The sequence below is a fragment of the Psammomys obesus genome, unplaced genomic scaffold (assembly GCF_907164565.1).
Source record: "Psammomys obesus unplaced genomic scaffold, mPsaObe1.curated_primary_1811, whole genome shotgun sequence".
Taxonomy (NCBI): Eukaryota; Metazoa; Chordata; class Mammalia; order Rodentia; family Muridae; genus Psammomys; species Psammomys obesus.
The window spans coordinates 980,359-1,002,294 of NW_026592710.1; the positions used below are offsets into that span (position 1 = coordinate 980,359).

Here is a 21,936-nt window from a genome sequence, read left to right on the forward strand (position 1 = left end):
GCCTGGTGTGGGCTGGCATGGAGCTGTGCACTGTGCATCTGCCAGGCACAGTTTCCGTTTCTCTCAAAGTCACCTGGCTTGGCATGCGTGTGGCAGGTGTGAGCAAATGGGCTGAAGACTTTTCCTTTGGTGGACTTTTTGTAACAGGCTAGAGATTTGTTTCCAAGTTCCCATAGCCAGAGTGATAGTGAGAGTCCAGCCTTCCAGCCAAGGCTTCCCCTGCTCATTAAACCTTCTTCCTGGTGAGTTACTGTGAGGGTTAGAGCCTCATCCATGCTGTGCAGGTGCCCTGGGCTGCAGGGGTTAGACACCACACTGTGGCTGAGCTGGAAACCTTGTCTCCAGCTGGTCATAGTTGGATCTAGTTAGTAGAGGCTGGTAAGCCAGAAAGTGAGTGTTATCACTTGTCCTTATATGGAGCTAGTGTGAAGTACAGGTGTCAGAACACTTGGTTCATTGTGGGGCCACCTGCACTGCACAGTTCTTATTCTGTACATTGAACATATGTGTTTTGTTCTTGCTACAACGTGGAAACACCATGGAAAACTAACACCATTTTTTTTCTTTCTTCCTTCCTTGGCCCTCATATTCGCACACTTCACTCTCTAGCTCACTGACAGAGCAAGGAAGGGCAGGGTAGGGTGTGTCTGTCTTACCCCAGTCCGGGTTAATAGCTCGGATGTCGTGTGAGTCTGGAAAGTCGCTTGGTAGGGATGTCGTGGGCTCCATGCTTTGCATATCTCACAGCTGGTCTGAAGAAGCCTGGCCTTGAGGATGTTGGAAATGCTTGTAAGGACTTGCTGGCTTGGGATGGCAGGCAGTATGAATAGAATGGCTGCTTTAGAGTTCAGCCTAGTGGTGAGGTGCCTACCACAGAGGCGTCACACCTTTGAACTGTAAGTAATTAATTGCAGGGGTTCTCTTTTCCTCCCAGACCCAGTGACCCAGCTTGTGTGTGCCTGGAGCATGTGCTTCTGGAGATGCCCAGGGCTGTGACTGATGGGCTCACTCGGGCACTGGGCTCCTTGCACCACTGTGCAGGTTCCAGCCCTGCCTTGCTCCCCTGCCCATGCAGAGAGAGAGAGAGGCAAGGCCACATGAGGGTGTTTTTACTTAGTCTTTGAAGACAGGAAGGTGTCCACATCGCCCTGAACAGGAAATGTGGCCATGTGTTTTCTCTGGGCAGGTGAGAGGGAAAAGGAAATCTCCAAACATTTTCTCTGCAGTGGAGGAGCACCAGCATCTGGGGCAGGGTGTGTGTGCAGTGCTGGGTTCCGGGCCGGGGTCTCCACTCAGGTGCTGAGCATCCGTGGTGTGGGAACCCAGCAAGGTCCCAGCAAGGTTTGGCCTTCCAGGGAATGTGAGGTGATGGTTTCCCCTGAGGGCAGCAAGTCTGACCCAGAGCTACCCTGTCCCACTTGTCGGGCCCTGGTTGCCCTGGCAGGACTCTGGGTCCCGCATGCCACTAAGCTGTGCACTTGACCTATCACCAGCATCTACCTGGGCCTTGTCGTTAGACAGATAGGAAAGCTGAGCATAGGCTGTACTTTGCATGGGAACCTGGCAGGCCACAGTTGCCCTCCCTTGTGCAGCAAGGACTCTTAGGAGGCCAAGGAACAGGACTGGGTTATCTTCTGAGGCCAAGTATTGTCCTGCAGGAGTCCCATGCCTGCACTCTCCATTGGAATCACAGCCCCCATCCCTCCTGAGCCGTTAGATGGTGTGGCTCTGCTCTGTCCCCTGTGCTCCTTGACTGACATGAACCCTAGTTCTTGGAATGCAGCAGGAAAGGCAGTGGCCATGGGTCCTAGTTGGGCCTGCATGTGGTCCTGAGCAAGGTCTCTCCAGCAGAGCCATAATTCCTGTGCCTTTGGGACTGACCAGGCTAGCTGTCTTCTCTCTCTACCAGCTGCTGTCTAGCTTTCCTGTCTGCAGTATTTACTGGCTGGAAAAACCAGCTATGCATTGCTGAACCCCTGCCGAAGTGGGGGAGTGTTAAGCCTGTGTGAGGGGTGGCTTGAGGTGGGAGGGAATACCTCAGGAGAACTAGGGGACTGTGCAAACATGTCACTAACCATGTTAAGGATGAGAGTGCATATTGGGACAGAGCCTGTGAATTCAGAGAGTGGGTGCCAGTTGGCCTGGGAGCGGGGCTGGGGCTGGGGCTGGGGCTGGGGCTGGGGCTGGCCTGTAAGTGGGCAGGAGGGCAGCTGGTTTCAAGATGTAACTGACTCTCCGAGGCTCAGGCTGGGATGTACTGAACTGGGCCTAGTCTGGATGCTTAAAGGCTGGAAGGAGTTGGGACACCCGAATGCGCACAAGCACGCGCACACGCACCCCCCCCACACACACACACACACCCGCTCCTTTCTCAGGCCACACCTCCTCAGTGATTCACCGTGTGCATGGTTCTGGTTACATGAGGTGGATCAGAACCAGCCTGCTACTTCCAGATGTTGGAGAGGAAGGCTGGATTTGGGCTTTGGGGGACTGAGTTGGTCAGGCCGGGAGGCTTGTTTGTCCTGCTCTGTGCTATTATTAAGGGCTTGTTGCTGAAGCTGGAGGAAGTATAGGAGGTGGGGAAGGAAGGCAGGCCCGTCTTGGAGAAACACTCTTAGCGCAGCAAGTGCAGTGAATCAGCCTTCCAAGAACAGTGCCTGCAGCATCTTGCACCTCCCTCATCCCTTGTCCTTCTCCTGCAGCCTGGAGCCTTTCCTCCAGCCCTGGATGGGAAGGCCTGTTTATCTTTATCAATCTCTGGTGAAGGGGTGGCAGCTGGCCAAGCAGCCATTACAGGCTGCTCCGCCCTCTGGCGAGAGTCATCTTGATGGAATGTCTGCTGGGGGCTGGGGAAGCTGGGAAAGAATAGGTCCTTTTGCCCCACCCCAGACCAAAACTCCCAGGCTGGGGCACGCCCACAGCACAGACTGCTGGTGTGCCAGCAGCTGGCTGTCTCGGGGACTCTGGTCCTTGAGTTGTAAGTCTTTTAACAGTTAACTTTCCAGTGACCATATAGGAAACACCCATGTCTGTTTGGGGACTTCCATTACTCTGCTTCTGAAGCAGGTTTGTGAGCAGGCTTCGGGGCCTTCAGTGTAGTGCCAGAGTGAGCCCTTGGGTTGTATGCTCACGGGACCAGGACAAACGTCTAATATCTTTTTTGCAGTTCAAGCACTAGCTTTTCTTTGGGGTACTTGGCCCCTAGCCCCCTTCTCTGCAGGCTTGGCAGGCAGGCCAGGACTCAGCACCCACTTTCTACCCCAACCACCCCTGCCAAGAAATCCCCTTCCAAGGGTGGGTTCTTGCTATGTTGACAGACCCAGTTTATGGAAGGAGTTTATTGTCCTACTCCATTCCTTGGGCTTCTTTCAGGGAGCTGAGCCCTCCCTGATGTTCAGCAGAAGGGGAAGGATTGTTCTGTGGGTCCTCCCAGGAGGGAGAAGGAAGGCCCTTGCTGACTCAGTTTCCTTGGAAAAGTCTTGTGAACAGGATTGGAGTAGCTAGAGAAGTGACCTACTTAAGTTAAAGGCATCAAAGTCAGTATTCTGCTTCATTGGGGGTTGGGGTTGTCTTAGAAATCCAGCCTGCTTCCTCAGTAGCACAATAGTCAGAAAATAGGTTAATTTGAGCATGATGAGAAATGTGAATTATCATGTGTAAAATATTAATGGTGATTACAAAAATAGCTTTGCAACTTCTAGAGCTGTGGAATCTTCAGAAAGGGACCAGGGCTCAAACTGAGCCAATTCCAGAGTGAGGCAACCTACGGTTTACCTGTGGAAGACCATGAGTGGCCTTAACAGCTCTGTTATGGAGACTGTAGCTCTGAATCGTCAGGTGGGGAGCCTTTCTTCGTCTGTAGTGTGCTGCTGGGGTTGCCCACGTGTTGGTTGTTTTGTGTGAAGGAGCTGAGTGACTGTATTACTCTGGCTCTGGTCTGCCCTGTAAAGGGTAGCCAGGAGGGTGGCGACTCTCCACTGACTGAGTGCTCCTTAGAGGTGTGCTGTGCTGGACTGGCTCTGTGTTTGGGGTTTAGCTGTACCTCCAGGACCCCAGCTGTAGTCTGGCCCTTCTAGCACCCAGACTGCTCCAGCCAGCCCTCGGTCCTGTGGAGGGTCCTGTGAGGTGATGGTTTCCCCTGAGGGCAGCAAGTCTGACCCAGAGCTACCCTGTACCACTTGTCGGGCCCTGGTTGCCCTGGCAGGACTCTGGGTCCCGCATGCCACTAAGCTGTGAACTTAACCTATCACCAGCATCTACCTGGTGCTGACTGTCTTTTTTTTTGGCTTTTATTTTTTACCTAGAGCTCACCATGTTGTCCAGTGAGCCTCCAGATCCACCAGTCTCCACCCCCATAGTTTCAGGTTTACAGATGTGCGGGGTCATGCCCAGCTTTCATGTGGTGTTAGGAATCCAGACTCGGGTCCTTATGCCCACTGAGCCATCTCCCGGCCCCAGCTGGCTGCCTGATAGGAGTCTCGTCTGAAGTATGAGGACAGGAAGGATCTGTACTAGGCAGTGGCAAGCCGCCATAGGGGAGCCGATGTTGATAGGGCCCGCAGGACACAGCAGTAACCTTGACCCTAGTTGGAGTAGGATCAGAGCTCAGCGCAGTGAGGACTCCAGCTAAGTAGAGCAGGGACTCTGGGCTGTGGTGCTTTTGCCTCTGTCTGATGCTGATCAGAGTCCTCATCAGTGTAGAGTAGCTTTGTGGCCATTGGCTGTGGTGCCAGTGGCGAGGGAGTCCTGTAATGCCGGCTTGCGCACGCTGGTAAAGACCCACTGACCTACTTTGAGAAAGAGGAGCCAGGAGAGACCGCATATTGAGCCTCGGGCTTTCCCCGTGTCCCCCGAGATTGTGCCCTCTGCACCAAACCTTCTGGTGTGTCTGTGGCTGACTCCACATTCTCATTTGCTTTTCCTGTTTTACATCTGCATACTTGATATTTATTTTCTGTTGACTTACCTGGTCTTTCTGGAAATTTGCTTTTTGTTCGGTTTCCTGTGTTCACTTTTAGTGTTCCCCTGCTGAGCCACTTGTGGATTGGTGCTTTCGTTTTGTGTGCACATCTTGAGTCTGTCCTGTACCCCAGGCATGGTGAGGCCTTGTGGTCCCTCTGAGATTGATGTGACAAAAATTTCCAAATGAATATCTTTTTAATTCTGGCAGAGCCTTTGAGTGAGTAAATGCTTGTAGTTTGAAGTTACTGTGAGTTCTGTGGTAAATCCTTCTCATAGGAAAGAACAGCGGCTGGAGAGAGGGTGGGAGGTGCCTGCTGCTCCTATGGAGGACCAAAGTGTGGAGCGGGCCGCTGTGGGTCCACTAGTGTCAGGGATGTGGAGCAAGCACGATGAGCAGCCAGAGCTCTTCATTCCCCTGCAGCCCACATGCTCCATTCTCCCTGTGGAGTGAATCTCTGAGCTAAAAGACACCACCCACCATTATGAAGTGTTGTGCATGTTGTGGCCTTGGGAAATCCTCTCGACGAAAGAAAATCACAAAGTAGAACACAGTTGTGCTGATTTTATGAAGAACCCCTGGCAAGTGACAGAGGGTGATACTGTCACAAGGTGTACAGCTGTGTGCCCTATGGTCAGAGTTCCCGACAGTCGCTGGTATGTGCACATAAACCACGGCTCTGGGCCTTCATCCTGAGGGGGCCTGGAAATCTCTAAGATTGCTGTGAAATTTTTCCTAATGAAATAAAAAACAAACAAAAAAACAAAAACTGGCCTGGCAGTGGTAGCACAAGCCTTTAATCCCAGTACTTGGGAGGCAGCGGCAGGCAGATCTCTGTGAGTTTGAGGCCAGCCAGGTCTACAGAGCAAATTACAGGACAGCTCACCACAGTTTGTAACTCCAGCTCCAGGGCAGCAGACACTTCTGGCTTTTTTGGGCACCTGCACCCACATGTACATACGCACACGTAGATATATACATAATTACGAATAAATATTTTTAAAAATAAAAACAGGAACAAATTTTAAATTGAATGTTTCTAGGAAATAGATGTGTTTAAGGTTTCTGAGTGAGCCAGCTATGGTGGCACACATGAATCCCAGGCCAGTCTGGGCTGCTTCCGAATACCAAATCATCCTTAGGCGCACATTTGGCTGTGTGTTGGGAATATCTCTAACTTCCTGAGGCCTTGAAACGCTGGTTCCCAAGTTGGAATGTTCTAGTGGCACAGAGTACGATGGTGAGCCTCAGAAGTCCCAGGGGCAGTACAGTGCGGGGCCTGGTGTCCAGGCGACACAGAGTGGAGCAAAGGCGGCCCTAGGAGAGAACCGTATGGGCAGAGCTGCTCTGAGCACTGGGGTGTGGGGGTCATCTCATGAAGAGGAGGGAGGCAGTGGCGTACATCTGTCCTGGCCTCATGAGGTGAGCAATGGCACTCTCTACTACCGGGCTTTGGCCCGGCCTGTGGTCTCTCTGAATGGAAAGCATGAGTTTGCCCCCCTGGGATGGTGGACGTTAGCGACTAGGGGAGGTGAGAGGTGGCTGTTGGAACACCTCCTTCAAGAGGGACACCGGTCATACCCGGAGCCCCCTGGAAATGTTTGACCGTGGTAGGAAGATGCTTATGGTAGGACAGGAATCTACCACAGGGTCCTGGTCCCCGCCTGACTCACAGCAGTGCATGTTCTATTTGTTGGAGGCTCCCTCTCTTGTGTCCAGTACCCTGTGGCATATGCCTCTCGACAAGGACTGGAATGCTCCTGAGCCAGAAGTCAGGCCACCTGCTCTGAGGGTTTTCTCTTCCTTGTGAGCTCCCGTTATTCCTCTGGATGTTCACCCTGGATAGTCTGTAGTGGAGCCTTTGTAGGTGGCAGCAGCCCAGACCCGGAGTTCCTGAGGTGGGTCTTGTGGCACCTGGGCTGTTTCTCTGGTGCCACACCTACATTGAACTCCAAAGGCTGCTGCCACTCTAAGCCTCAGCCTCAGGCCTTGGTGTCCCACCAAAAAGTCCTTGGCACAGTTTAGGGTTTTCTTTAGTGCCTTTTTTTTTTTTCCTTTTTCACAGCATCATCTCTCTCACACAGAGTTCTGGCTTTTACCGTATGCATTCATCACCGGTATCTAATTTTAGAACGCTTTCATTGCTCCAGTATGAAATCTGTTATCATTAGCTGTCCCCCCCACAGGCCTTCCACCCCAGCCCTCCAGCCACCAGTGAGGTGGTTTTTTGGCTTTTGTCACTTAACAAGATGTTTGCAAAGGTCATCTGCATTGTGACTGTTGGTGCCTTCTTGTGAGTGGGGTCCTGCAGTGTGGCCATGTTAACTTGTTTGCTCACCTGTGGTACTTGCCGTTTCTTGGCTGTTGCAAACAGTGCTGCTGTGAACCCTTGTCCACGTCTGTACTGGATTCTGTTTCGAATGAGCTTAGGGATAGAATGCCAGAGGGGGGTTTCTGGGCCATGTGATTCCTTTTAGTTTTTTTGTGCGTAACTGCCTCACTGCTCTGATATCTTATGGCACACGTCTCCACGTCATTGCTAATACTTGTGTTGTCCAGGTCCTTAAAGTCACAGCCACGCGTGTAGGCACGTGTACCACCTCACTGTGCTTTTTCATTAAGTATTTGTCATCAGACAACTGTGGAAGTCTAGGCAGCTGGTGGGAAATGACACAGAGGCACCCTTCGGGGCCTGGGATGTCTCAGTGGCAGCACCTTACAAGACCCCTGCTCAGGCATGGGGCTGCTAGTCACCTGGCTGCCCTGGTTTGCTTCTTAGTTGGATTTCAGATTGCTTTGAGCTTCATATTGTCTAGGTAAATATTACCCAGCTGGCCCACATTGCAGCCTTGGTAACCCCGGGAGGGCCTGCCAGGCTGTTGTGTAGTGGCTTTACGACTTTGTATTTCTCCCAGCAGCAGTGAGCTTCCTTCCGGATACATCCTGCTCTCGCCTGCTGCTGACTGTGGTTGTCCTCCTGGCTGTCCTAGTGGGCATGAGGTGGTGTCTCACTGTGCCTGACTTGTTCCTTAACCAGGGTGTTGTGTCCTACTGTCTCTGGGTCCATCATGGGGCTGATGGCCCTGGTGGATTACCCCGGCCGCTGCCCCCCTTCCGGTGCGGATAGGTGCTTCAGAAACATCCGTCACGGGATTAAGGTGTTTCCCCCTTCCCCAGTGGTCTTCGGTGTTGCCATTTGCTACTATCCTCGGATCCATGTCAGGGCCAAAACTAGAGCTTCCCAAGGCTCACCCCACTGGACCCTGCAAACGTTTCAAACCCAGGAGAGACTTACTCGGGAAGCATGCTGGGACCAGCCTTACCACTTCCTTTAGGACCCTACTTCGTGTTAGGAAGCGGTTGTTGTTGTCATGGACCTGGGCGACTCACCTGGAACTTGAAGGAACTGCTTGTTCTTGGACATAGCCTAGGTTAGCCGTGTCTACCAAGCTCTATGTCCAAATCGTTGAGTTTCTTCCAACCTTAGTGTACCGTGGGGACCCTAACCCTGAGGGGTGGCTAGCTGTGCTGCCCCTGCCCCTGACTTCAGTGAGATTGCTTGACATTGCCTCTGGTCCCGGAACTGAAGTAACACCAGATCATCCTCTTAAAGGTTTGCCCACACTAGGGGGTTCATGGACTCCCAGATGGCCTGCACATGTTGCTATTTGGGCCCAGGTATGGACTGTCTTTGTAGGGATGCCAGACCCCAGTGGCCAGGTTTGAGGCATCATCAACAGCACCACAATGGCAAAAGGTCTCAACCAGAGGGCCTAGAAGTGTGCTGAGCTGGAAGTCACAATCACAGGAAGACCACTAATTTAACCTCTCGCAGAGTATCAAGTGGGCCCAATCTATCTCAGTATCTGTGTGTATGTAAGTAGCCAGGCCCTGACACCCTTAGGTAGAGAGTAGCTGTAACATGATGTTTAGTTGGTTCTTGACTTCTGGTGAATCTTTGTATGTGTGGCAAGTCCTACCAGGAAGACAAGGTAAACCCTTTTGCTCTAGGTTGTTGGCATCTCCTTGTATCTGGCTCTAGAGTCCGGAAGAAAACAGCTAGCACTTTGTCTACAGTGAGACAGGGTCTTGAGAGAGATATGGCTCACCCTTCCCTCTTTCCCTCCCTCCTATTTGGGGAGGGGCCTGGAGAGATGGCTTAGTGGTTAAAAACACTTCAGAAGACCTAGATTCTATTCTCAGGACCTACATGTGGTTCACAGCTGTCTATAACTCCAGCTGCGGAGGACACAGCACACATGCATGCCGACTAAACAGTCACACCTTTAGTCTCGATGCTCTGGAACTAAGACACACAGTGAGTGCCAGGACAGCCGGGGCTACACAGTGGAACCCTGGTTTGTTTGTTTTTTTTTGGGGGGGGGGGGCAGTCCAAATGTATAAAGTAAAATAATACCCCCAAAAGTATAGTTTTGAAGACTCATTTTAATTTGAGTGTTTTGCCCTTACATATGTCCACATACCATGTGCATTCCTGTTGCCAAAAGAAGTCAGAAGGCGGCATTGGGCATTGGATCCCCTGGAACCTGAGTTACAGATGGTTATGAACAGTCGGGGTGGGTGCTGAGAATCAAACCCAAGTCTTCTGCAAAAGCAGGTGCTCTTAACCACTGAGCCATTTTTCAGGCCCCCCTCCCAAAGTATTTTTAATTTTTATTTTTTATGTTTGGTGTTCGCCTGCATAGATGTATGTATGTCTGCTGTGTGCATAACTGGTACCCATGAAGGCCAGAGAGGGCATCAGTCCCCGGAAGCGAGAGTTGCAGGTGGTTGTGAGTCGCTGTGTGGGCGCTGGGGACCAAATCCAGTCCCTCTGGAAGAATGGCTAGTGCTTTCAGCCACTGAGCGAACCATCCCTTCAGTTTGAAGGGAGGGTCAGCATTTCCTCAAGCTTCTGAACAGAAGGCCATCCTGTGATGTCCCCACAGCAGAGCTGTCTCCCACCTGGGTGGACTGTGCCCATCACAATGAGAATTCTAAGCCCCTTCCCGTCCTCAAGCCTGCTCAGGTGTGAGGCAGTATGAGACATCACAGACTTCTTCCAGCTGCCTGTGGCCCTTTGAGTGGCACAGAGAGCAGTGGCCTTACTGCTGTTGGCAACTGTTGAGTTTGGGTGTTCCCTCATAATCCGCCCTGTTGTGTCTGTGTGTTTAAGAGCCTGACTGACAAGAGACCATGGATACGCTGAGAGCCTGACTGGAGTCAGGCCAGCTGCACCTCCTGACACTGGTTCCTTCTGTTGGCCTTTCCCACCTCTGTCTCTTGGAAGCATGCCTGGGCCGTGCCCTGTTGTGTGGGTACTGTCTGCACAGCCAGGGATGTGCAGCATGGCCCTGTGCTCTCCCATGGCCACCTGGTGGTCACTGTAAGATGGTTGGCACCTGGAGGGTGGCCAGAGCACTACAGGAAGTTAGGCTGAATGTTCCCATCATACCCTTCGCTGACCCTGAGCTTACCTAATGCCATCAGCCAGCACTTGAGGTGATATCCCTACACATGCACGCACACAGCTGGGCAAGCCTTGGGGACAGGTTCTGAGGCAGACTCGTGTTTTATTTTGTTTTGTTTTGTTTTGTTTTGTTTTGGGGACAGGGTCTCTCTGTTGTGTAGCTTTGGCTATCCAGGAACTTGCTATGTAGGCCAGCCTGACTTTGGACTCCCAGATATCTGCCTGGCTCTGACTAGTGACGTTTACTAAGCGTTTGGGTCTGACTTGGGATGAAGAATGGCAGTGAGTTTGTTCTGTCAGGACGGGGATGGGTAGGGCCTGCCAGGATTCTGCAGCCTGTGAGCAGAGGCTCTGGAGGGCCCCTTGGTGGATCTCAGTTTCTTCTGTGGTGATCTAGTTACCATGATCTTAGCACAGTGTGCAGGCCTCTGTTAGAACCCCCAGCCCACTGTGCTGTCCCCGCAGCACTAGCCGAGGACCCGCTCCCTTTAGCAAGTTGCCATGCCTCCTATTGGGCATCGGCATCCATAGAGTGCATTGCCTGTGTGGGTCAAGCCCCCATGTGTGCTCTACGGCTCTTGCTGGCCACAGATCCCCTGAGGCTCTGTCTGACTGTTTTCTGAAGTGTGTGAGGCCAGAGGCAGATGCTAGAGAGAGCAGCCACATTGGGGCTCCACTGTAGCCCCAGGCCCCACATTGACCTGCCCCTGTTTCTGTCCTTGGTGGGCACAAGTGTCTGTAGTATTCTTTCTGTGATGGGAGTTTGGAAGAGGGAGTGAGGAGTAGACAGAGCACTCACAGGCCTCACAGTGCTGGGGGGGGGGGGCATGTGCAGCTGGCTCTTCACCTGCTTCGAGAGCTTCGGTAGCCACAGCCCTGACTGGCCCTGCCTTTCCTGCACAGGTGCAGAGGCACACACTCAGTGGCACCTGTTCTCAGTGTGTCTTTGCCTTGCAGTGTGGGGAAACAAACATCCACTGTCTGAAGCTCCAGAGAGGAAGTAGCCACAGGGCACTGCCGTGGCCAGCCCAGCCAGCTACGCCCTGATACAGCCTGATAATAGCGGCTTGGTATCGGACTTTTGGGAGCAGGGCTGCCTCTTGTTGACCTGTTTTGGACTGGCCTTAGGGTGTGGGCCCAGAACCCCTCCCCTGAGGGTTTGTAGGCACTGTGGGCTGTTTCTCAAGCCCCAGGAAGGGTCAGACACCAGAGGTAGCAGACTGGTGGTAACTAGCCCTCCTGGAGGGGAAACTATGGTCCCTGACTGTTGGCTGATGACTAGGGGCCCTGGTGTTCCTGCTGCAGACAGGGATAGCCCAGGCCTAAGAAAGCCCTGTCTCTGCACCTTTGTGAAGTAGGACACCTCTCCGGGTGGCCCTTCTCAGGGTCCCATTGCTTAACAAAAGCTCTTCAGCTTCATCCTCACTTTTGCAACTTGCTGTTAGCTTGGTGTCTAAGGGGAATTCCTGCCATCGTTTTGTTTTAACACTTCCTGGTTCTGTAAGAGTTCTGCTTGCCTTTGAGCTTTCTATGAAAGTCTCAGGAGATAGTTCCAGCTACCTGCAGGGCCTTCCCGTCCCCTGTGTGAAACAGCTGGGTTGCCTTAGCAGACTCTGACCGCAGTGCAGTGATCTAGCACCCTGCCCCCCCCCACCCCACCCCCCGCCCCCATGGCTCTTCTGCACAGGAAGCAGCCTCACCCAGTGGCCTTACTCTCCAGCATTCTGCTGGCTCACAGTCTGGCTTGTGAGGTGGCTCATGGTCCCTACCCGCAAGGTCTGGAGTTTTCAAGTCAGCGCCAGACTAGACTTGTGGCTTTGTCAGTGAGAGAATGGAGCTCACTTTGTACACCTGCTTTGGTGTCTACTCAAACAGGAAGCCCCACCCTGGTGTGCAACCCCTTCTTCCTTCACTGTGCGAGGGAGCCTTGCAATTCCGGAAATGGTTCTTCTGCCCCACCTGGCACCCTGGGTGTCTACCCCTACTGGGAGCATATGCAGCCTCTGCTGACCGGGCCAATGACACCATGGCACTTGGTTCCTTCAGAAAGCTCCAGCCCTGATTGGTTTCCGTGTCACGCACCCCCGCCGAGCCTCTTCAGTTATCTTTGGAAGTGCCCTAGGAGCAGTACTGCTCGTCCCTTAGGTAGTTGCTCTTGGAGAACACCACCAGTGTGGTCCCTGCAATGGTTCCCCTGCCACAGGCCCCTTTCTGAGCACTAGGGGTGGAGGGGCTTCTTGCCCTGCTGGCCCCCAGTACTTGCTTATTCTTGGAAAGGCAGCAGCTCTCCTAGGTACGGATCCAGCACGTGCACGCCACACTACTGGGCCTTTGGGAAGGCCTGATCATTCCTCCTGCCCAGATTTCACGGTAGGAAACCCATCAAGGTGGCCTTCCTCAGTGCCTCTTCCGTAGAGGCGAGGCCAGGCTATTATAGAGTACTCCCTCAAGTATTGTGGGGGAGAACCCTGTTCTTTTGTATGCCTGAGGCCCCAGCTGGAGGTCAGAGACCTCACTTTGGCTGCATCCCTCTCATCACCCCCAAAGTAACTTGTGCCTAAGGAAGAAGCTGTGCATGAGACCAAGATGTAAATCCTGGTGTGTCTGTTGGTCCTACTGCCCTGCAGTCCCTGTCATTTACTTAGGCCCTAGCTGGGGGATAAGAGCTTAGCTTAGCTAAACTTAACTCCTGTAGGCATCTCTACTCTGGGAGAAGCCCATGCTGTGATTGTCTTGCAGATGGAATGTCCCTGAGGAGGTGACGTTTAGGTGGAGGGCCACCGGCTTTCACGTACAAACTAGCTCGGGTGTCTGCCTATCAGCCAGAGCCCGCCACAGCTGGTGCTGGGTGGCTCCTACAGGCTCTGGATAGCAAGGGCAGCGTGGTGATGTCTGGTAAAGCTGTTCTGTTCCATGTCATGAGCCTTCCAGTTGAATGTTTCCTTCCTCTGGAGAGGGCTAACTGTAGTACTCTGTAATGAAGCAGTGACAGAGGCCACCTAGACGGCAGCACTGCCAGGTTCCCTCTGAGCTTGAGCATGGCTGCTTATTGGGTCACACTCGAGCCTGTGGTTGCTGCTGGTCCTGTCTAGCCTTCCCAGCAGCATATCTGTGTTCTGAGGAAGTAGTGTGGACTGAAGGCAAAGAACTGAAGGGTCAGAGCGCTGTGGACCCAGAATGGGTCTTGGCCGTCGACACAGAGGCCGCTGCAGCTGTGAGTGAGGTCACCTCATAGCAGCCCGCAGCAGCACAGTGCCCTTCTATTCTCACGTGATGCCCTTGCCCCTTGGGACGTCAGCCTTACCTTTCTGCACAGGGCCCGTGGTGCACTGTGTTCCTGCCTCTGGACGTGGGTCTGTGAAGGGTCTTCGGAACTCCTTCATAGCTGTGGAGTTAGGATGACCCAGTGGGGAGCTTGCTATCAAGGGGCTAGTAGGAGGACCAGCCCTCCCTGGGCCCAGGGATCCCAGCAGGACCTTTTGTTGTTGGTCACAGGTCTCAGAGCCCCCAGCTTCCGTAAGGCCCAAGACAGACGACACTTCCTCACAGTCCCCCGCGTCTTCTGAGAAGGACAAGCAGTCCACTTGGCTGCGGACCTTGGCTGGTTCCTCCAATAAGGTGCTATGTGGAAACCTGTCTGGGGTCTTTGGGGAGGGTGGCCAGAGCCTTCTTGGAGCCAAGTCTGTGGCTCTACTTGGCCTCAGGGACACAAAGTGGCCTGTTTTTCCATTGTCACTTACAAAGGGGATTTTCTTGACAGAGCCTTGGCTGCACTCACCCTCGCCAGCGCCTTTCTGCCTTCCGGCCCTGGTCTCCTGCAGTGTCAGCAAGTGAGAAAGAGAGCTCCCCACACCTTCCAGCCCTGATTCGGGACAGGTGAGGACTGCAGTGCAGCAGGCCTTGTTGGTGCTCTTAGTCCCCCGACAAACTGTCTAGAACTTTGAAGTCTTAGGTGACGTTACTGAGTTTACAGACCCGGCTGTGTGTCTATTAAGAGCTAACTTCCCAGCAGGGCCTGGTGGTCCACATCTTTAATCTTAACATTCAGGAGGCAGAGGCAAGTGAATCTCTGTGAATTTGAGACCAGCCTGGAATGTGTAGCAAATTCCAAGCCAGCCAGGGTTGCATAAGAGATCATGCAAGAAGGGGAGGAATGGGGGGGGGGGGGGGCTTTCTGTGGACATGAAGGTCTAGCTGTGTGCCATCCTATGCAGCCTTTGGGGAAATCTGTGGTTCTCAGTCACTGGAACCTTGTCCTTCTGCCTTAGAGTTGGGAGAGAAGATGCGCCCTGTGCCCTGTCCGATTGAGCAGGGCCCACTCCTCAGCTCATACAGGGCTCTGTGAGGTAGGTGTGGCCTGGCTAAGCAGTCTGTGCTTCCCACAGCTTTTACTCCTACAAGGGCTTTGACACAGCTGTGGCCCCCAACGTGGCCCTGGCACCACCAACCCAGCCAAAGGTGGTGAGCAGTCCGCCATGCACCACCGTGGTCTCCCGGGCGCCAGAACCTCTTACCACTTGTATCCAGCCACGGAAGCGGAAGCTGACCATGGAAACACCAGGAGCCCCAGACATGCTGGCACCTGTGGCTGCCCCAGAGGAAGACAAGGATTCTGAGGCTGAGGTCGAAGTTGAAAGCAGAGAGGAATGTAAGTACGAATTGGACTCTGCTCCCTTTGGGAGTCAGTACGAGAGGTGGGGTGAGGGGCTCCCGTTTGATATGACCAGACAGTGTGCTCGGGTGCCTAATGCTCTGGTTTCTCTGTCTCCTCAGTCACCTCCTCCCTGTCCTCGCTGTCCTCTCCGTCCTTTACCTCGTCCAGCTCTGCCAAGGATCTCAGCTCCCCAGGCATGCATGCCCCGCCAGTGGTTGCCCCTGATGCTGCAGCCCATGCCGATGCCCCAAGTGGGCTGGAGGCAGAGTTGGAGCACCTGCGGCAAGCCCTGGAGGGCGGCCTGGACACCAAGGAAGCCAAAGAGAAATTCCTGCATGAGGTGGTCAAAATGCGCGTGAAACAAGAGGAGAAGCTGACCGCAGCCCTACAGGCTAAGCGCAGCCTGCACCAGGTAAGGTGGGCACCGAGTAGCACCGGGACAGGAGACAGCCTCCCTTTCTGGCTGCCCATGCCCTCTTGGGGAGCCTTGGGGTCCCCCCCCCCCCCCCCCATCCTCCTGAGGGCCCAGCCCTGTGCCCTGTGAGGTACTTTGAAGTCCAGGAAGGCTCCTGCCGTGGTCCCGGCCTCAGCTCCCCCTGTGTAGGGGTCTCACTGAAAGAAATGGCATGCTGTTTGGCCAGAGGGGTAACGTTGAGTGGGGAGTGGCTGTGCCAGCACCCCTCCTCCCTCTGGGCGGATGCTTTATTTCCCCACCGGCAAGACTTGTGCTCTGCCTATGGAGCACAAGTGGGGATGGCTTCGGCAGCTTTGTCTCCGAAAGGGACATGGCAGCAGGCCTCTGGGCGGAGCCAAAAGCCTGTGGGAGCGCAGACCCAGGAGGTGTGCGAGGACACTGCACTGGCTGCGTGCGTTCCCACTCACTGCTTCCTAGACTGTAGCCTTTCCTCTCGCACCTTCTCTTCATGCTGTTTTGGTTCTCTGACATGAGGAAGGGAGGCTCAGTTCCCAGGCAGCCCAGGGAGAGTGAGCAGCTCAGCCCTGGGTCTTCACCGGGGCTCAGCAGAAAGGCTTTGCTGCAGACTCAGCCTCCGTTGAATTCACACTTCAGCCTGAGTCTGGCAGCTCCAGGGGCAGCCTCAGGCGTGGGCTTTAGCACAACACAACCCTGTCAATCCTCGGGCTGCAGGATTTCAGATGTTCTCCTCAGAGTGAGTCTTACTCACCCTGCATCCTTCTTTGCCCCCACTGGGGGTGGAGGTGTGATTTCCCACATGACTGTTCCTGGGGGCGGGTGTCACAGTGCATTCTAACAAGTGGGGGAAGGGCATGAGAAGAACAGAAGTGAACGGTTCCATCTGGCTCTAGGGGCAGCTGTAGGCCTCAGGGGCAGCATCTGAGACTGGTATCCCCCTTTCCCATGGAGACAAGGCAGGCACACCTTGGAGGCTGGGCTGCAACCTTGACGGGCGGGGCAGACAACAGCGGCTAGGAAGATGTTCTGCTGGGCCTGGTCGGGGAGGACGCCAGCAGCCAGCACGCCTGTGGGTGCAGGGTGGGCAGGAGGGCACGGGCTGCTAATAACGCCTGGAACCTGTTGGCTACATGTCCTTCCAGGAGCTAGAGTTCTTGCGTGTGGCCAAGAAGGAGAAACTACGAGAAGCCACAGAGGCCAAGCGCAGTTTGAGGAAAGAGATTGAGAGGCTCCGAGCTGAAAATGAGAAAAAGATGAAAGAGGCCAACGAATCACGGGTGCGCCTGAAGAGAGAGCTTGAGCAGGCGCGGCAGGTCCGGGTGTGTGACAAGGGCTGTGAGGCCGGCCGCCTGCGTGCCAAGTACTCAGCCCAGGTACGGGAGTGGGTTGCCTGAGAATTGCTGCTCTTACAAACCCAAGGCCCTCAGTTTAACCATTTCAGGCTGATTGATGGGCCACACCGGGGCCAGCAGACTGGGCCTGGCGCTGGGCCCTGTCTTCCCTAGCCATGGGTACTCCACCAGCCCCCCAAGGGCCATTACTGCCCAGAACAGAGGCTTTCCTCCCTTGGGGAGACAGGGAGGGCTGTCCACATTTGCAGTGCTGTCTGGTTCCCTCCTGGGGACTTGAGAAGGGTAGGGTGGAAGTGGAGCCCACACTTCTAGCAGCACTGGGCGTCTGGGTCACCCTGTGCAAGTGGGGGTGGAAGAGGGGCAGACATAGCACTGAGGGCCGAATAGAAGGGACTTGGCAGGGCTTGAGCGGCACGTGCTGGCTTTTGGCACTCCTGACCACAGCATCCCTTTCAGATTGAGGACCTGCAGGCAAAGCTGCAGCACGCGGAGGCCGACCGCGAGCAGCTCCGGGCTGACCTGCTGAGGGAGCGTGAGGCCCGCGAGCACCTGGAGAAGGTGGTGAAAGAGCTTCAGGAGCAGCTGTGGCCTCGGCCACGGCCTGAGAATCCGGGGGGTGAGGGCAACGCCGAGCTGGATCCCTAGCCTGGTCAGTGCCTGCCACTGCCCCATGGACCTCCATGCGTGCGCAGAGGGCGGCGGGTACGTGGCCCTGCAGCCCCGGCCCATGCCTCTGCAGCCACACAGCACAACGTCTCTACTGTGCCTATTACCAAGCGAGTGTTTGTAACCACATACTTTTGGAATCCACTGCAAAATTTTCTACTGGCCAAGTTCAAGTGGGCAAGCCATGTCCCCAGCCGCAGCCAGAGCTGAGACCGGCTGTGTGGCTTGGAGCTGGTCCTCTGCTTGCTAGAACAGTCTAACATTTACACTTTTGTTATAAGCTATTTAAACCAGTAAGGAGACTTGATATTCAGAGAACCAACATGTTTTTTAATGACTGACTGTAAAAGGCCCCTACACGTGACGCCATCTGGACACCCACTGTGGTGGGGTGGCACCCACCCACCGCCGTCCTGGGAAGCCATCACCGCTCATCTGTGCCCGCGGCCACAAGAGGACAGCAGGGGTTTTCTTCAGAGTCTATTTTTTCAGCAACAAGGACCCCAGTCTTCCTGCTGCTGCCAGGAAGAGCAGGGACAGCGCCGCGTGCGAGATGAGCCCCAACACTGCCCGCCTTACTGCCGCTGCCCCGCCCACTGCCATCACCACTACCCCTGCCCTGCAGGCGCCGGAGGCTCAGGCCTGAGCCACAGTCTCTCTGGGCCCCTGGATGCCCACCTACATCGTGAGGGGCTGACCTGTTGCCAGGCGGCGGCCATGGTCCAGTGTCGTTGTGTGTCCTACGCGCCGCCCACGTGCTGCTTGGCCACGGCACCTTCAGCGCGGCCGGAGGCCCTCTGCCGGGGGCTGGGGCTGCGGCATTGGAACAGAAACAGCATTATCACTTTTTCCTTCTTTCTTTTCTTTTTTTCTTTTCTTTCTTTTCTTTCTTTTTTTTTTTTTTGTTTTGTTTTGTTGTTGTTGTTGTTGTTCATTTAAACATGTATTTAGAACTGCACTTTGTCAGAACCTCCCCTTATCTTTTTACTCCCCGTTAACTGAGGTTTGTACCGATTTCTAGAGCAGTTCAAACCCTAAGTGCTCAAGTGCTTAGAAATCCCCTCTGGTGCTTGGTTGAACAAGGGAATCACAAGAAAATGAAACCGCAGAGACTGAACTTGGGGGTCGTTCTGTGCCTTCCAGCATCTTGTACAGCAAACCCTGACTTGTCTTTTTACCCCCAAAATACCGTCTTCAGTAGCGATTGAATCTGCCACTGTCAAAACACGTTAACTTGCATTTATTCCAAATAATCTCGTTTACTCTTAACTGTTTATGCAAATTGTGTAAGGTTTCTTATGCCCAAGCTTGAAAAATGATTTCCCAGTAGACAAGAAGCCACCACCCATCCTCCGATTGTGTCTATTCACACGAGAAGATCATACACAAGCCCTCCGCTCTAGTCCTACCTACCAGGGCAGCCATGAGCTGAGGGGAGGTGGAGATGGCTTGTGCAGGTGCAAACGACCTCAAGGACTGTTGCCTGCAACTGGAGACTGCTAAGCCCTGACACTCGGTGCCGAGGTTGTCTGCAGGGTCTGCCCTTGGTTTACTGAGGGGGGCTGGGCTGCTTCTGGTCCCCCTTCTGAAGTGCAATGCAAAAGGGACATCATGTATACGCAGCGTTTATTTGGAGTTTTTTCTTTGGCTTTTTTTCCTCTCTCAGTTATGAAACTTGTATGCATGGATTTCACATCTCCATAGCGAGACCCACCCGTGGGCATTATGACCGTGTCTCTAAAGGGTCAGTTTTATTACGCAACACGAAGAATGCTGTTTTCAGCCTTGTTTTTCTAGAGTTGTGTTTTTCAGTCATTTCTTCAAGGAAAACTAAATGATTTAGTTGGAGCAAAGCTTTAAGTGTGTTGGTGTGCTTCTGTGTGGCTGTCCTGTTGCCTAGTAGGAGGTCACAGTGGTTTGGGCCCTCTGAGCCTTGGTTCTCCTCTCGGCAGAGCCGCTCCTCTCCGTAGGTTCCCTGGCCTGGGTCCAGCACTGGCCCCAGTGTGGGAAGGAAGTGCTGTGTCTGTAGGAACTCTTCCCCACATGCCAGAACGGCTTGGTTCTGGGAAGGGAGTATCATCTCCTTAGTTGTCCTGGATCCCTGTTCCCACCCCCTCCCCGATTCCTGTGAGTGGCCCTTGAAGGCCAGGGTGATAGGAGCACAGGCTCACGTTGACCAGTAGCTTGTGCTCTGGGATCGGCAGGACCTAGAGTCTAGGTCATCTGCTGCTTCTGCCTGAGGCCTGGGCCCCGGGCCGTCGAGGCTGGCAAAGCAGTGAGTATTTTGTGCAGCTGCTGTGGAAGGTAGCCCTGCTTGCCTCGGCCCCGCCGTGGACTGAGGGCAGCCGGGCACTGCATGCCTGTCTCCTAGTTAGGGAGTCCGCAGGTTTCTTTTTAGAGAACGGGAGGAGAGAGTTTCCATCATGTTGGCTGTTGACGCTCCCTGTATGTTAAACCCTTTACCAGTTTACTCATTATTTCTATCCTGAAAGATTTTTAACGAAGGGAAAAACCAACAGCAATAACACTCACTGGTGAGCAGCTAACTCCTACCCACGACACCCTGCTTTTCATACAGACTAGCCAATGTAAAAACAACTCAAATGTAAATACTTTTTTCCATTTCACACCGCTGTATTATACATGTATATGGTGATTCCTTTTCCAGAAACTTTTCTTACCTGCTGGTTGTCTTGTTTTCTGGGTTGTTTTTAACTGAAGAAGAATTGCTCATCTGCCAGAGGGGACAGAAGCGTCGTGTGGCGTTTCCCATGCGGTGTTCCCCATGGCTACCCACGATTCCCAGCCCCTGCGCAGGTGTCCCCCAGCCCCCTTCCCTCATGCCCACTGCAGGGATGAGGGGGAGGGGCTCTTGCTTTAAGTCAAAAGTCTCAAATGACATTTTCATAGCTGCCCGAGCCCCTGCACCCTCCAGTCTTATGCTGCTGCTAATGACAATATGCTGGCCTACCCTGCTACTCGAGAGCTATTTTTATGTAATTAATGTATGCTTTCTTGTTTATAAATGCCTGATTTAAAAAAGGAAAAAAGAAAAAGCTTGGCATATTTATCTATTTCTCTGTGTACCTGTTAGTCCTTTTGCCCCCGACCCACCCCACCCCGGAAACAGATGACATTGTACAATAAAGGACTTTGAGAGTTCCACAGGCGCCCGCAGCCCCTGTGCATGCAGTCAGGGCCTCAGGAAGTGGTTAGGCCTGGGGCTGGTGGTCATTCAGCTGTGTTACTAGGCCTCAGTCACCTTTTGGGCAGCACCTTGGGCAGTGCTGGACAGGGGGTCCGGGCATAGCCCTTTTAGGCAGGGCTTCCGAAGGGTCTGCTGGATCAGAACTCCCTGGGCCACACCTCACCCCCCAAATCGCACCTGTGTCTTCTATGGAGAACAGTCACAGCATTGCAGACCCAGCGCTTCGCCCCTCCCCACCTCCGTTACCTTCATCGAGCCAGAGCCCTGTGGCCCAAGGTCTGCAGCTCTTCCCCCAGGAGCCTGTGGCATGCACAGGACCAGCACCACAGCTCTGCCTGTCTCTGCCCCAGAGACCCAGAAGGGGAGAGCCTTACCTTCTGCCTGATCTGGGAGCTGCAGAAAGGATCAGAAGCAGGCTTAGCCTGGAGAAGTCTTAGCATACTAGCTGGGCTTCACATCTGTAACTCCACATTCGGGCGGCCGGCAGGGTGCAACTGCCACAGCTCCGAGGCCAGGCAGGTCTGCGCAGTTCCAGAACAGCCTAGTCTGTCTTTTGAACCCTGTCTCAAGAGGACGGAAAGAGTGGACGGGCCAGCTCATCTCTTCACTGAGGTCCTGGCAGCCTGGGCATGAGCGGAGGGAAGTGTGCTGGGTACCAAGGGCCCACTCAGGCTGGGGTCTGCACGTCAGTTCTTGACTGCGGATGGTGGAACCATGAACCGTCTCGTCTCTATCTGGTGGGATGGATGCATGAGAAGTGCATACAGGCAGAGGAAACCCTGCTTGGGGAAAACCTTGGCAGCAAAAGCTGTAGGCCAGAGGCAGGGGAAAGCATGTGGCTGGCCCTGAGCTTGGGGACCTCAGCCCCCAAATCTGCTTTCCCCAAGGCTCCAGACCTGCCTCCTGTCTCCAGGGTTGCTCTAGCTCCACCTCTGGGTGTGAACTTAGAGGACTATAGTTAACCCTAGACCAGAGCACATCCAAGGGAACCAGGACCCCTGAAAGGGTTGAGGTGGGGAGGCCTGGGGTCTGCTCAGGCCTCCTACATCAGCCAGGGCGACTGTATGGACACAGCTGCCCCTCCAGACTCTTGAAACCCCACTTCTCAGCTGGCACCTGTTTCCAAGTTTCTCCAGGCCTGGAGGATCGCTGAGTAGGGTCGGCAGCTCTCAGGTGGTGCCGCCTCCTGTCCC

At 54.0% G+C, this 21,936-nt stretch overlaps 1 protein-coding gene across 2 annotated transcripts in view; it reads left to right on the forward strand.

Annotated features, from left to right (window-relative positions):
• The window catches only part of Ski (SKI proto-oncogene), a 61,311-nt gene extending 40,706 nt beyond the window's left edge, over positions 1–20,605 (forward strand). The window contains exons 2-7 of one of the 2 annotated variants that reach the window (XM_055615250.1): positions 13,926–14,048; positions 14,191–14,306; positions 14,816–15,078; positions 15,204–15,496; positions 16,660–16,890; positions 17,326–20,605. In XM_055615250.1, coding sequence (XP_055471225.1) covers positions 13,926–14,048; positions 14,191–14,306; positions 14,816–15,078; positions 15,204–15,496; positions 16,660–16,890; positions 17,326–17,514 — 1,215 coding nt within the window. In that variant the 3' untranslated portion in view covers positions 17,515–20,605. The remainder of the gene's footprint in view (positions 1–13,925; positions 14,049–14,190; positions 14,307–14,815; positions 15,079–15,203; positions 15,497–16,659; positions 16,891–17,325) is intronic. The other variant, XM_055615251.1, reaches the window with a different exon arrangement.
• Positions 20,606–21,936: the final 1,331 nt, after the last annotated feature.